General features: G+C 39.4%; 2 protein-coding genes across 8 annotated transcripts in view; one reads left to right on the forward strand and one right to left on the reverse strand.

Annotated features, from left to right (window-relative positions):
* Positions 1-187: 187 nt before the first annotated feature.
* On the reverse strand, positions 188-3564 carry LOC6728862 (maternal effect protein oskar). 2 transcript variants are annotated; one of them, XM_016174999.3, is made up of 4 exons: positions 2972-3564; positions 2271-2700; positions 1388-2161; positions 188-1328 (listed from the first exon to the last, which is right to left on the reverse strand). In XM_016174999.3, the coding sequence occupies exons 1-4, from the start codon at positions 3507-3509 to the stop codon at positions 1226-1228; spliced, it is 1845 nt and encodes a 614-aa protein (XP_016035546.1). In that variant the 5' UTR covers positions 3510-3564; the 3' UTR covers positions 188-1225. The 2 variants fall into 2 exon arrangements, with proteins under 2 accessions (XP_016035546.1, XP_002104196.1); XM_002104160.4 differs by having other exon boundaries at positions 1388-2152; positions 2972-3561.
* A 3218-nt stretch (positions 3565-6782) lies between these two features.
* Positions 6783-15676, forward strand: part of LOC6728866 (tight junction protein ZO-1) — an 82757-nt gene continuing 73863 nt past the window's right edge. For 5 of the 6 annotated variants that reach the window (XM_016177180.2, XM_016177171.2, XM_016177177.3 and 2 more), the window contains exon 1: positions 6784-7959. In XM_016177180.2, coding sequence (XP_016035558.1) covers positions 7419-7959 — 541 coding nt within the window. In that variant the 5' untranslated portion in view covers positions 6784-7418. Of the gene's footprint in view, positions 7960-15676 lie in introns of all 6 variants that reach the window. The other variant, XM_016177176.3, reaches the window with a different exon arrangement.

Here is a 15676-nt window from a genome sequence, read left to right on the forward strand (position 1 = left end):
CAAAGATTCAAACCAATTTGGCGGGAATTTTTAAAATTGAATGCCAACTAAATTGGTTTTCAGCTTCCGTTTTTTGTGATAATAATATAATCACTAATATAATAATATACTCTAGACAACTTTTAAATCGAAAATAATTCAATTAATTCCCACTTACTTTGAACATAGCTTAAATCAAACAAAAACATTGTTTTCCCTTTTGATTTATTATTTTTTCATTTTTTTTTTTGGATTTTACATTGCAGCTTGTTATAGGACAAAAAAAACGTGATCACCATCAATACATACAATTAACATACATTCAAGACAATAAATAAGTTTATAAATAGTAGATAGCTATCTAGAAGACTTTAAAGTAGAGCTGTAAATTACGCCAGAATTCTACACTGTGCTACAAACAAGCGCTTAGTGCGCACTTCCGGTTGCGTGTCTGCAGCAGAGTGTAAGCATATTATAAACTTTTTTGCAAACGGAAACAAGAAGACGAAAATCGCGCAAATGCTTCACTTGAATTTGCTTGAGCACATTAATAATAAATCAGCCGCGGCGTTGATTTTGTGCAAGCGAATTTTCCAAGTAAAGCAAGTGCATTTTCATTACGGCCAAAATGCAGCATGGCTCATATGTATACGTACCACGCCCACTCCGCCCTTCTTCTTAAGGGGAAGTGGCAGGTTGTGATACAGGAGCATGCCGAATTTTGGCCCACACAAAAAGTATATAGAACAAAAAACAGTTTATAAGCATTGCAATGATTTGCATTTAAATTCCATTTCGCGGTGTAATCTGATTTTGTAAAAACAGATTTCAAGGCAAAATGGTTTTGGGAAAAGCGGAAAAGTTTGAAGAGAAGTTTTCAGCTGCTTGCGCTTATTTTGCATTTGATTATTTTACACAGCTTTTGGGATAGCAGCAAAAAGTGTGCAGAAAATCAATGGCATCGGCAAAACAAATCACAGACAGCGGAAAATGGAGAAGTTAAAATCTAACATAGAACACAAAACACACAATAATATACAATAATGGACTAGGACAAGTGAACGAACATATAAATAAACAAAGACAGGGGACATACTACATATAAAACATATTAAAACTAAGCGAATTCCGTAAAAGCAGCGATCCATCAGCGTAAATCGTAAAATCATCAAAAATCATTCTTTTGTCGGTTCCGGTGCCAGCCCAGTCAAAATGTACATATATGTATCTTGATTAAGAACCCAACTTAATACTCCAGACTCGTTTCAATAATTTGCAGCACGCGCTGCCGCCCGATTTTGTTCCAGAACAGATAGGGTTCCTTGGAACCGGTGACTTGGCGTGGTGAGCTGAAAAGTGGCACAAATCGTAAATTCTTACGATGTATTTATATAGTATAAAGTCTTACGTCTGAAAGCAATCAAATCGCACAACGCCCCTTTCGTTGACTAGACATGAGTGTATGTCGATGACCTTTAGGTGACAGCACTCGCTTCGGATGAACTTGTTGAATCGGTAGATCTTGTCACACAATACCTTGTCGTGGCAATAGTTGCCCAGCGGTGCAAGATTTGTGAGAATGGGCACCAATCGCATATTGTGCATCTCCTTGATCAGCAACCGGAAATCGTGCTCGATCTGAACCAAAGGCCTGCCACGCATAATGTCCACCGATCCGATATTGACGATGATCTGGGTACCCTCGGGTAATTGCACTCTTTTCAAACGATTTCGGGCGCCATTGATCGTCAGTCCGGATACACAAAGTCCTGACTGCAGGACGCGTTCGTGCCGCCTAAATCGGCATTTTAGCTCCATTCGGGCGAGATATAGCATAAAATCATCGCCCATAAGCGGAAAGTCCAGCAGATAGGCATCGTAATCCGAGTTAATCGTCAGCAGAGAATCGTTGTAGGTTCCACTGGTTAAAATCGTGGGCGTGGGCGTCATTTCGTGGCGTCTCTTCAATACGTTCATGTCGTTAAATGGATGCACAAAGATGCCCAAATGGCGGTTTTCAGTGGGTTCGGGTTTCTTGCTCTGGGTTCTGCAGCAGCTTGGCTGTTGCCCAGGTGCAGCCAAATGGGTTGGTTCCTCCGGGGCATCGCTGTAGATGTTGATGGGTACTGGCATTTGGGGCGCATTTACGCTGGCTTGCTGGTAGAAATTGTTGCTAGGAGTTCAGTAGAAAGAATAGTACATTTATTAACTAAATAAATAGAAACTAAGGTTTCTTATATGCATTTTTGCTATAGTTGCACTGTCTGCATAAACACTTGTTCAGTACTCACAGATGCTTCCAATTATCCTGGTAGCACCAGTTCGACTCCGCTGCCTCATTGGCCATTTGATGCAGCGAAGCCGGTCTGGTGGGGATCTCCTTAGTCTGCTCATCCGTTATCTTGGGCACGGTCCTCGGGCTGGTGTTCAGCTGGGACAGAGCCCTCCGTTTAAAGGCATTCTTCCAGTAGCGTGGTGGTGCTCGTGGTATGTTCTCCAGGGACGGAGCTCCGCTGCTGTAGTCGCTGGTGCTGTTGGTGGTGCGCTGTTTCTGGTTGAGCACCATATCCAGGAGGTGACCGTTCTTCAGGTTCGCTTTCAGGTTGAAGATCCGCTTCCCGGTCTCGCTGCACTCGGCGGTCACATTGGGAATGGTCAGCAGGAAGTCCGTCACGTTGTCGTGAAGTGGAAATGGATTGCCCGTCAGTTTTCGATATTCACCTGGCGATTTCGATTATAGAATTTATTAAAGGTTAAGCATACAAAAAAGAAATATAAAAAAAATTCTAAAAATAATTATACAAAATTATAAACATTATATAATCCATGTAAGATTGAATAACCTGCTTAAAGTTTATACATTCTAGTTTTCAAATTCAATAAAGCCACTTAGAGAAAGTTCTGAAGTGTTTGATGAAGTCGAAACTTCTGGAAAGATTTTTCCAAGAAGAAAGCTTTCAAAGTGTGCTTGAGAAAACATAAAGCTACTCACTCTTGATGTTCGATATCGTGATTCCATTCTGGGCGTGGCTCAGCAATATGGCGCGCACCTCGGCATCTATATCGGGATAATCCTCGCGCACGGATATATAGTTGCTCTCGATAATGGTCATGTTGCTCTCGCTGGTGTTGCTGTTGCTGCTGTAGGTGATTTCCTTGGTGGAAATCTGAGTGGACGAGAAGAGTCTGGCTACGATGTGCAACTGCTGGCTGCTCTGCCGGCTGGTGAGTTCATGAGCCACCAATGGCACCTTCCACAACTCCGGCGATTCGGTTTTTCGCGCCGATTTGAAGATCTTCTGAAAGCGTTCACCGCATGCGGAGAAATCGGACTTCACGAAGATCTTGTAGAGGCGGCTGGATGAAGAACTCTTGCGAAAGGAACCGAATGGCTGGAGTTTTTCGCGCAACTGCTGGAAACACGTGGTCAGCCGCTTTTTCACGGACTTAAGATAATAGGTTTTGGCGGAAGTATTGGTGCTGGTATAACTGATCGGTTTGCTGGGGAATTCACTTGTGACTGTGGCCATCGCTTGGAGGAAAGTGATCCAATATTCTTGGATCCCTCGCCATCGCGCTCCACTTCTCCATTCATCTGGATTTTGGAGACTTACGGTGGTTTTCGTACTGGAAGGCGAAAGAGCAGGCGCAAAAGAAGTAACGGTGAGCAGTTTGCAGAGATAATGTTTCCAGATCAACAGCATTTGTGAAAATACATTAGGGTGGTACAACCAAAAATTTAGCAAAAATATAAACCTGTTTTCAAAAGCTCAAATATGCTATATATATTTATTTTCTTTAAGTTTTTTTCAGGCTTTTATCAATTTGTTCCCATTTTGCCCACCATTAGGTTAACATTCAAAGCAGGCTACGTAGCCAGTAAAAATAATTAAACGAAATTACCACCTGCATAGCCATTTGACGACCATTACACAAAACAGTTTGCACTCCGTTCCAGCTGGACATTCGTTTTAATGGCCTTTCTCCTGGTCCAGATTAGAAAACAGCACGCCAGTGGGTCTGCAGTGCTTGATAAGTAATTACGAAGTAGCACATAAATTCCAGAGTAACTCAAATGGTGCCGACGAGCGTTACCACGTGCGGTGCTCTGGTGGTCTGTCGGCTAATCGGCAAATGGAGCTGCTTGGCAGCAATTCCCCAGGAGATGATTATCCATCCATACAGCAAGTGCACCTGAAACGCAGAGAAGGGTAATGGAGGCACTTGCTCTGAGGGTTAGTCCAGCGATTGATGGATGACTCAGGGGCTTTCGTACATCTCGTGATGATTCCGGCACCCCGGAAGAAGCACAGACAATCGGAAGGAGGATTATGGCCTCTTAGCTTAAGCAACTTCATACAGTCAAACATCAGTAATGCGTACCAGCAAGAAGTTAAATTGGTAAAAACACATTTTACTTAGCTAGCAGATGAGAAAAGCTTAGAAAAAATAATTTTTAATAGGTGTTGATGTGTTCAAAGGGTAATATATATAGAATGGGGAAGTGACACTACCAAATAACTGTGCTTTAAGGAAGTGCTTCCTTGTAGATGTTTTACTGTAATTTTCCCCTAGCCCTGCCTTAATTGCAGAGGAAGCTGCAGAGACGTGACGAGCAATACAATTTATATGTGGAAAAACTCGGCAAGAACATGTGGTCCAATTGATAAATCTCGCCCCTTCTCCCAATTTCTGTTTGCTGAATGTGTAAGCCCAATAATTTAGAGTGGGATGAATCAGCCGGATTTTCGTGCCATTCAATTTTCCCGTTCGGGTGGTGTTTCAAATATTTTGAATGCAGCGCAATTGTCCGGTAATAATAGTAATTTGCATTCCAGGCCCTCTCTCATTCTCTCCACTCCCACCTAAGAATTACAGTGGTCACTCGATTGTAAGGTAAGGAAATATATATGTATATATGTTATTTTGTTACTTTCTTGTATTTTTATAAGCGTAATTGTTTGAAGTAACCAGTGAATAATACATTTGTTTAATATATTTAACATTTTTTATATTTTCCTACTCTCTTCCTTTCTAACAACTAGTTTTTTATATAGCACTTATGCTTCTCTCATTTTCCCCATGATTGAAGACCATTTTTGATTGACAACTTTTGCATTTGCGTGTGGTGGGTGTGCATTGGAAATCGCAAAAAGCAATTTACCGCCTAGATTTGTGAACGACACTTTTCATTGGGTTCGACTGCATTTCTGCATAAATTATGGAAGCCGACGGAGCAAGTTGTTGTTATTCTATATCTGCTGTTTTAGAATTTTTACCAGCAGCGAGTTTATTTCGCAGAGGGCGGCTAAAAGTTGGGGGATAGGCAAATTATTGTAATCAATTTATGCGAACAATTTAGCTATTGCCTCACTTTGGTGGGGCGGAGACACCTGTTAATCTGCTGACAGGCGGAAAATCTCAGGAATGCTGATTGCGTTGCACACGATTAACCAGAAGTTCACCCCAATGGCAACGGAATCTGATCGCCTTTCGGCGGCAGCTCCATCACTAATTTCCAGTAATTATCCTTATCCGTTTCCAGAGTCTGGCTTAACATCTGTTATTATTACTCCGCAGCAAATCGATTGATTGCCCTGCAAAAGGGCCTTAATCAGGGCGCCGCAATTCAAACACACGTAATTAGAGCCCTGCTGTAATGTTATGGATGTGGAATGCATTGAAGAAAAAACATTGTAAAATATAAGGAGAAATGGTTTTAGTAAATCAATCCAGTTCGATTTTAAATAGCTAGCAATATTACAATGAGTAGAATATGAAGTTAACTTATTTCGAAATTAAGTAGATTTAAGTTCTTGATTTTCAATCAATTTTTGGACAGTGCACGGCTACCTCCTTTATGATGACCGCTTACAGGTTGGCCAACAGATTGTAAAATGGCAAAACACTCGAGATAAACGGCTAAGCATCTGGCTGAGTGTGTGGCCGGTTGGCAATTAATCAAGGCTAGGTGTCGCAGACCGTAAGACTGCTTCCGATTCCGGTTTTTGAGCCCCAAGAAAGTCCTCATTATGCCCACACGATATGGTAATTCGAAGCTGTCTGGACGGAAGGCTGCCAGTCACTTTGGATATTTATTTTCGAAAATAATAAATGTCTGTTTATTTTTAAAAGTTTTAAAAAATTATCTTACATTGTATTTAGTAGAAAACTTCATTACAATTTAAATCACATATATTTGATTTACGGTTTATTTTCGGTTTATAATATTTCAACAAAGTCAAAAAGCAGTAAAGGCAATTGTCAAAGGCAAAGTCAATGCAAACACAATTTACAAATACAAGCAAAGATAAGCAACTACAAAAAGGGAAACGCTTCTGTCATTCCTAAAAGGTCCAAAAATCAAAGAGACGTTGTTTGCCCTGTAATTTTTCATGTATTGATTTTTAAGAAAAGACTTTATTTTAAAATAAGATTTAATGTTGAATATGTAAAATTTTAAATTCCTACTCAATAACGGTTATGCGACTTAAGTTATCGATAACTTGTTGATGAACCATTTTGTTGTTACTCGCCAGTAATGGCGATCCGTTAGCGGTTACCAGCTAAAGGCTAGAAAGAAATCTAAATAGCCAGACGAAGTGAATTTACTAATTTATCCAAGGACTACTAAGAAATATTCAATAGCAGATATAAGAAAATAATAACAACACATCATCGTAATCCAAACATAGGTCAGTTTCACGCAGTTTGTAATTTTTTAGCTATACTGCTTGCACATTTCCCCGCCAGAAACAGGTTTTTGGCCGCAACGACGCATCTCTGACGATTGTATTTGCTTTGCAGCTGCTTCGCTCGAAATCGGTTCTCATTCGGTTCAGATTATCGCGCTTGTGCGGTTGTGCGGAGCGGACGAGTTGAAATGGCCGAGTCGTGAACTTGAAAATACAGGCGTTTTAAAACATAAACAAACAAATACGAATGCGACAAAGTGCCGGTAAAAGTTTAAATGTTTGATCTCGGAAACATAAATCATTTTTGACCAGCACACACGAACTAACGAATTTTCAGCTAGCGAATTGCGGTGTAATAAAAAACGAAAAACATAAATGGCGCGCGATTTTACGTGTTACTCGTCTAAAAGTGAGAAAATCTCAAATAAAAAGGATTAAACAAAGCTTAAACTTAAAACAGTTAAAATATAACTGTTTACTGTCGTTTTTTGTTTGGCAAAATAAAGTGCAAGCCAGTGAAGAAATTATTAAGCTAAACTACTAGTGCATGAATAACCGTACAACCCATTGAAATAATTAACAAAAAAGCTAATATAAATATAAAAAATAAAAGTGAATCCAATTCGTATAAATTTTAAGTCTCACAAGAAAATGCCCGCAAAATGGCAATGTGATTTGTTTGTGTAGCTGGAGAGTGCAATAAATAACAGTAAGAAGTAACAGTAAACAACGGAGGAAGCCAAGATGACGCGAGAGGAAGAGGAAGAGGTGCGCTCCCTGCTCTCCCGCCACCAGGAGCGGATTATGCTGGACCTGGGGAGCACCGATCTGTTGGCAGTTCTGGTCAAGAACTCGGTGCTTAGTCAATCGGAAGAGGATCTCCTATTGAAGCCCTACAACGCAGTTACGCCCACGCCCTCTGCTGCCGCCTCTGCCACAGTGGAGCCTCCCGGCAGTGCACCCTCGCTCACCAAGCGGAAACTAAGTGCCGTCGCCAGTAGTGGGAGTACGGCCAGCGGGGGGAGTGCCGGCAGCGGAGGCAGTGGATCCTCCAGGTGCGCCAGCGTAAACGGAGACGCCAACTGCGACAGTCGCTCACTAACGCCCTCTGGCGGGGGACCATGTTCTGGGCTAAACGACGCCGAAATCCTGCGCGTCCAGTGCTCCAATCTCATCGATATCATTGCCAAGAACGGATTCGAGAAGTTCAAGCAGTTCTGCTACGCCATCGAGTGCGAGTGTCCGCAGCTCATCGAGGATCTAATTAACGATCGTCTTAAGACCGGTAAGTACCTGGCTTAATTTCGTACACGGGGAGAAAATATCACAAGCAAGGGGTATTTGTTTCTATCGGAATTTGCTAATATTCTTGGTAAACATCAGCAATATATAGTATTTTCCTGGTGTAGAAGCCACCTTTCGATTAAAATACACGAAAACACCTTCTCTTAACCGGTTCTGTATGATCTACCTGATCCCACAATGCGTTGGCAGCTTTAGTAGCCCATATCTCAGCTGTAAATTATTCACGTAATTGTTCGCGATCGGCTCTCGAAATTCTCATCTCTGCTAATTGGTTTTGCTGTACAGGGAGCACTCGTTAAATATAATTTTAACATTTTAATTTAACATGGAAGAAAAGAGGTAGTAATTCGGATGGCAAAATATGTTCGATAGTGAATAGAAATCATTTTTGCGGAGCAATAAATATATTAAGGTTTCCAATTTCGGAGCGATCACTGTTCAGTTCTTCGAGTTTCTTTTCGTCGCGTAAGCTTTTTTACCATGAATACGTGGGCGTTTGTCTAGAAGGTGTGCGAGTGGGCGGGACACCAACCATTTACAGTGGCGCGTTAATAATAATTGGCATTATTTGAGATTATAACGCTGATTACGGAGTTTTAATATTTATGCAAATACTTTTTATGAGATGGGGCAGGTGCCATTTCAAGCGTTTTCCAAACGATATCACACTTTATAAATGTTCTATACTTGGAACTTCACACCATATTTCTGTGAAAAAACTCTTATCGAAAGTGAGACGCGCTAGCTGATGTGTTAGAAATTCAAATAAAAGACTGAATAGAAGAATCAACAACTGAAAGACGAGCATTTCAAGACGTTTTTTTATGTTTCTGTCTGATAAGAAAATGATTGTTTGCTTTTCGTCAAAAAAATTAAGTGGTGATGAAAAAGAAGTACAGCCAAGGGATGAGGGAGCAGATGATCTTCTCTTCTTACATTTCATTCATTTGTTTTCACATTATCATCGTCTTCAATTTGAAGTATGCAAGTTCATATCTTTTCCATTTTCAGTAGATAGCCAAATTTTGGGTTTGCCATTTAAGATTTAAGATCTCTTCACAAAATAGCAAAATTCCTTTGTTGTTCCATTAGGTGAATCATTAGTTTTTAAGCGAAAATGAGTAATTTTCGGTTGATAAAGAATGCATTATGTATGGGAGTATTAATCAACTTCTTCCACATTCCATTAAAAAATTGTTATTTATTTTTGCTAAATTATTTTTCTCTGAGGTCATACCTTTAGTATCTTTGCTATGTATATCCACTCCCATTTCTCCTTCTCAAATGAACTTCCTCCAAGCGATCCGCCAAGAGTTCGCACAGCTGTTGCGGATCCACGCGCTGATTCATTGACCCACAAGTTCAGCAGTTGTAGCCAAGCCCATCATCCAATGGTCTACAACAACAATTCAACAAGAACATCAACAACAGTTCTACAACGACAACAACTAACATTTCAAGAAAAACAACAACTCCGTGTAGACATGTAAATTTTGCTGCCCAGACTTGTAAATTACCCACCAAAAGGCAGAAGACAGGAAAAGTAGAGGGAGTTGTGGCAATCTGAAGAGCTAAAACCGAAAATTGAGATTACAACTGAAAGCAGCTAAAAAAACAAAAACAACACGAAAAAAATAGCCCTTGTTGTTCTTTGATTTCGCTTGTTTTATTCCGCTCTAATGAAAAAGTTGTCGGCCGGAGGGAGTGGTAAAGAAAATAATCATACATTCAGATACAAGATCCACACAATTAGAAAAAAATAAAAGTAAAAGGTAAAAGAACAATGAAACCTAAAATGATTCTAAATAAAGTGGCCAAGAAAGTAAGGCCACAGATACAAATGAAATGCTTTTTATAGGTGTATTGCCGATCCTTTAAACCAGCAGATACTATCGTTAGATTAACATTTAAATCCTTCTTTAAGATTTCTAGGAACATTACCTATGAATCATAAGTAAGATTTTTTTGTAGGGCATCGAAAAGTGCCAACAACAAGAACACATCATTTGAAAAACAAGAACACTAAAAACATAACAACAAAAACAAACCCATGGCAAAACGTATTGTACACATAAAGCCCTCGATCACGTTTTACGATTCCGGCCACGATTACAGAAAAAGGAAAGAGACAGCGGACGGGGGAGTGAAAGAGAGCGCGTGGTCCATGTCCATGTTCTTGTCGTATATGTGTTGGTGTCTTTTTATTTCTTATTTTTTAGTAACTCCATTTGCCCAACTGCCCCCGCAGGCGATTTCCCTGACCCCTCTCATTGGACTGTTCCCCCTTTCCACTATTTTCCCCACCGTCTGTGTGAGTCGTAGACCAATCCATTCATCATCATCATGATCAGGTTGGGGAACATCATAATCCGTTGCGCAGCCGTTTCGCTTTTACTTCTTTACGACTCTTAGAGCTCCTCCTCTTCCTCCGCACTCTCTTTGGCTCTCTGCTTCGTTAGCTCGTTCTGTGTTTGCTAATTTCTTGTACGTGCTGTTCTGGCTTTGCTCTTGCCTACTACTCCTCCCCCTCACGTTTTATCCTCATCCTCGGGTTCTCTTTACCTTTGCCGCGGCGTCTCAGGTAGGTAGAGTATATAGCAGGTACAGTACAGGTGCAAATAATAGAACTTGCCTCTCATCATTTATTTGGTAAAAGATAAAATGGATGTGTTGGTCTAGTGTCTAAAAACGAGTTAAAAAGTTGGTAAATTGAAAAGAATATGTACTTAGTACTTTGGACAATGTAAAATAGTACATTTTCAAACGCATGCGAGCGTTACTAATATTGTGAACACAATAGTAAATGCTAGGGTAGAGCCGGTACCCTTCTCCACGTAAATTACAATTATTTACAGCGCGCAATGTCTGGCTGCTCTCTTCGCATTCGGATTTCTTCCCACTTTGTGCGGCGCTCCCTTTTGGTAGTGTCTTTTTGCATTTGATAATTTATGCAGCATAATCTGGCCGATGACGTTTATCGTTTGCCATTCCCATTTGTCCCCTCCGTTCGGTATCTTTGCTCCCTTGTCCTCTGTCCTCGCCCCTCCTCCCACATTTCCTTTTTCGGGCTGCCTTATCGCGTTCTGCTTCATCTTTTGTGTCTGTTTGCACTGCCCCTGAGAATCGTTTCCTTTTATGTTTTATTTGTTGATTTCTTTGATTTCGCTTTTTCTTCTTTTTCCTTTTTTGTTTTTTAGTTCTGATGATAATGATGTTCACCTTTGGTTTCGTTCCATTTCGTTTCGTTTCTACTGCGCATGCGCATCCTGTTTTCGAACGTCTTTGTTTTCCACTTTTGTCCTACTTCTACTGCCGTCTCTTTCTCTCGGTTGAAGTAGGTCTTGGGGTTTGTTGTTGTTTTGTTTGTTGCCTTCTGCGTTTTGATTTCCCAGCCTCTCTTCTTCTCTTCCGTTCCACTTTGCCCGAGGAGGGAAACTTACTTGGTTTTGCGGTTCAGGATCTGAAGTCTTGTCGTCATTAAATTTTCAAAAATAGTGCCTAGAAAAGTGGAGGAAAACTGCAAAATGGGTCGTCTACAATCGTAAATTACTGGATTTTATGGATTTTGATTTTTTTTTATAACATGAAGAAAATTAATTATGTTTGATTCCAATAAATGATGTTTGACTCTTAAATGAATCGAATTAAATTATTATAAACCTTAATTATATCATTGTAAACAAATTGTTGACCAGTTGTCTAGACTGCGAGGTACTACTTTTTAAACCTTTTTTTTTCGCTTTGACGCTTTTTCAATTCCGCTTTATCTTAATCCATCGCTTGCAACAAAGTTGTAGTCGTTTTCCGATCATTGACTTGAATCTCGTAAGATCCCAAGCGAATGTGTTAATTTTTTAATTGGAAGCCCAAACTAACTAGTTTGTTCAACCCAAACTGGAACTGGTACAGCACTAAATCTAAGTCGAATTAGATCTTCTGGGTGGGCAGATGCTGATGAATGAGACGACCTGACAATTAATGGTGATTCTAGTGATTACAATTTAATTTCCCTTGGGTCTGCAGTCTCTGCCCTATGAAATCATTATTCATTTCGGTAGCTGATCGCAAGTTATGGTCCATGATACGGGGGGTTTTCCATCCCGAACTCCTCGGATCTGGTGAGTCTGGCTGGGACAGTCTGCTAAGCCGCTTACCCACACAACTGTCACGCAATCAGCCCGCGGTCCTCATTTCCTTGCCTCTGCAGGTAACTTGTTTGCCTCTCTTTCGGCCATTCTCGCCGTTTCCACGCTCGTTCTCAATTCAAAGAACGAAAATGGGTAAAAAAGCTATGACTCACCGGGGCCATAAAGCCATTCTCCAAAAACGGGCACCGCTCCATTGGTTCCAGACTGATGGCGTCTGCTGCAAGTTGCAAGTTGCTAGTTGCAGTTGTTGCAGCTGGAAGCCGCTTTAACTGTATCTCCACTGGCCGTCTCTGTTCCCACTGGAAATCGCTACAGGGGTCTGTCGATATAAGTGAAGCTACATTCAAGCTACATTGGGTCATTTTCGTATAAAATAACTAACAACCACTTCGAAATTTATACAATTTAGACCAACACATAAGCAAGTTTCTCGAGTAAATCTTTTCGAGTTACCACTGTACTCCACATGGTTGGGAAAAGGTGAGAAAAAACAGGAGAGCCGTTGTGTTTACTGCATTTTGACCCGCTGCTTTTATACCGGCAGCAGCCACAAAAAAGTCGAATGCAGAATCATCTTCGTTCCCTGGGGATTTTCTTCCCATCTTTTCTTCTATTTTTTTTTTTGTGTTTATCAATTTCTACTCCTTTTCTATGGTTTTTGTACAAGTCATTAGCTTTAATTTACAAATACGAAGATCAAGCACATGGTTAGTTTCATTCATAGTTTGTGTTCTGTTCAATGAGAGCACCCTAAATGGTTTTCCTCATTTTCTTGGCATTGGGAAATGCATCAACAAGATCGATCTGTTGTGCCGCTCCATTGCATTCTGCCCAACCCACATAAAGTCGTTTTTATGATTCTCTTTTTTTTATCGATTGAAAGTTCAATCTTGGTGGGCCATTGATCCCACAACACTCAATCCCTCGAAGTTCGTTTGCAATCTTTATTTTCGATGTTCATCGGTGTCTTTTTGTATCGTTCGAAATTATGATTAATTAGTTTGATCGAACTGTTTGACTTCGCAAATGTTTGATTTAACGCTTCGTTGATCGCGGGTCTATAAATACCCTTCGACTAATGGAGTCTTCTTAGATTCGGTTGGCAGGTTTCAAAACATGCATAGCAATTGAAATTATTTGTTTAATTAATGGTTATTAAATTATTATATTAAAATTGATATTTAAGTAAAGCACAAAATAATCAAACAAATTATAATTAATTCAATGCACATGTATCTACTTTTGCCCTATTTTTAGTTCTTTCTCTGACTCAATTATTTTCAAATTACAAGCACTTTCCCCCACTCAGTAGTATTTAGACTATTATTTGCTGATTTTTTTTAAACCTTTTTGGGGACCATTTGAAATGAGTTTCGCAGTGGGACCACGCAGAAACAATGACCGCAATGTTTTTTTTTATTTTTGCTTTTCAGCTTTTTGTTTTGCAATTCAAGCAATTTTCCGTCCAAAACAAAGTCTAATTTCGCAAAACTTTCTTTTTTTCAATTGCACAAAAAGCGCCTTTATTGTTGTTTTTCCTGTTATTATTGTTGTAGCGATGTTGGCCTTTGTTTAGATATCCCCCCAATAATGATGACGATGACAACTAAATGGGGGGAATAACAAAAACTAGAGGTAGAAGGGGGAGTTCAAGCAATGTCAACAGGTCCAAATGAAATTTGCTACGCTTGGTAGCTACTGTAAGCCAAATAAATCCAATTAATTTGAATAAACCATTCATTTCAAGGCTATAAATAATAAACGCCCAAGCTCAGTTAATAATTCAATTAAATCAAAACGAAAATTTGACATTGAAATGAGAAATATGGAATATAAATTACCTTGAATAGTAAAAGAAACAAAATCTGATAGCTCATATAAGCTTGATCTTTTGAAAGTGGGAAACTTGGAAGTTTTGTTGACTTCTTGACTTCTTGTTTAATAATCATAAAATCGTAAAATGTTCCTTTTCTGATTAATATTTTTACATGTTTATATCTGGTTGGAGCATTCGATAAAAAGTCACTTTACAAGCAGCAAACAAAATGCTTTCAAAATACAATTAAACACTCCATTAACGCAGAGACCCTGAAAAGGCCATAAAATTAAAAAAAAAAACTGAGAAACTGAGGAACGAGTATCATCAAACTGTAATGGTTATCGATAATTTATTTACTTTTAATCAAACCAAAGACAGAAAATGAACATGATTTTATTTTTTGTGTGTTTTTCATTTCCCTTGCGCCTTCTATTTACTCGGCTATGAGGTTTTAGAAGAGGGTCATCTGGAGTTCAACTTTAATTGACAGCGACACACCACAGAGGAGTGTGCCAATGGCCAGCTGTCCTCCCCCCCCCTTTTTTCTCGCTGTGTGGTCAGCTTGCGGCTTGGAGTGACAGCATTTTATGCCGCCTCAGGCGGAAATGGCAATACACAAACTTTATGGCCACAGTGGGTCAAATTCCCCGAGAACTTCGCATGCACATAATCCATGGCAAAGTTCCAGACAACTTTGATGTTGAACTTCCCGGGAAGATGGCCCCAAAATCAACGGCAGCTCCGTTTATAAATAAACAAAGCGAATAACAACCATTTTTGCTGACTTTTGGCAAGCCAACCCGAAATTTGTTTATGGCGTTAAATTGTTGAAACGCTCCCAAGAAATCAATGTGATGATGGCAGTGCGAGAAATAAACCCGATTTATGCATTTTGGCCAAAGCAAACAAGTCTCACTTCGGATGTTTCGAAATGATTTTGAAATTGGCTATGAATAGTCAGTCGATTAATCGATTCAAATTCAAATTAATGCAATTTTTCATGACTTTCACATGTGGTTTTGAATGAAACTAAGCGGGAGATAAATTGATCGGTTATTATCAAAAGATTAAAAGTTCTTCCGTTTTTGAAGTGTCAGCTAGACAATGATTTAAAGTTATTGGCTTTTTGGCTGGCAATAAATAAACAAACCAGACTTGTTAAATTGTTCTAGGAAATAACATAGAAAAGTAAAGAAATGGTCTACAATCTTTTCAAAAATAACACTTGATTAATATGTAAGCGTAAAATTGGTTTTCCCTTTCCAACATATCGTTCAATTTCAGTTGCTGCTATTTTGTGTCGAACATAAATCAGTGTAAAATGGATATTTATATGATTATCAATCACCATTACGTTTAAAAAACAAGTTGAATCGTCTTGGGCTGCACTAACTAGCTGTGAGATGTTAATCGGAACTGAGGATCTGGGCGCATTTATCATTATTCTGGGGAGTTGTCGACTCAACAGCTCGGGCCATAAATATTCTTCAAAAACTAATATGCAAGCTATAAAAATGAAGATTTTTACTAAATTATAGCAAAGCGAATTTTGTGCACTGTAAGAAATAAAAATGATTAACATTTCTAGAAGTATTACTATGTGAGTTAGTCAACGAGTTGGTTAATATGATATGAATATAGGCCACATCATATGGCCTTAACATTGCAGAACTGAAAACTAATAACTTATAGCGAGCTAATAACTATTTTTGCTGAGATACAATATTTTT

The sequence above is a fragment of the Drosophila simulans genome, chromosome 3R (assembly GCF_016746395.2).
Source record: "Drosophila simulans strain w501 chromosome 3R, Prin_Dsim_3.1, whole genome shotgun sequence".
In the NCBI taxonomy this organism is placed as follows: domain Eukaryota; kingdom Metazoa; phylum Arthropoda; class Insecta; order Diptera; family Drosophilidae; genus Drosophila; species Drosophila simulans.

Coding starts and splice junctions, on each gene's coding strand:
- LOC6728862 (XM_016174999.3), bottom strand. CDS start 3,509: ATGGCCACAGTCACAAGTGAATTCCCCAGCAAACCGATCAGTTATACC. Junction 2,701..2,971: donor CACGATATCGAACATCAAGA/GTGAGTAGCTTT, acceptor CGAAATCGCCAG/GTGAATATCGAAAACTGACG. Junction 1,329..1,387: donor CGATTTGATTGCTTTCAGAC/GTAAGACTTTAT, acceptor GCCACTTTTCAG/CTCACCACGCCAAGTCACCG.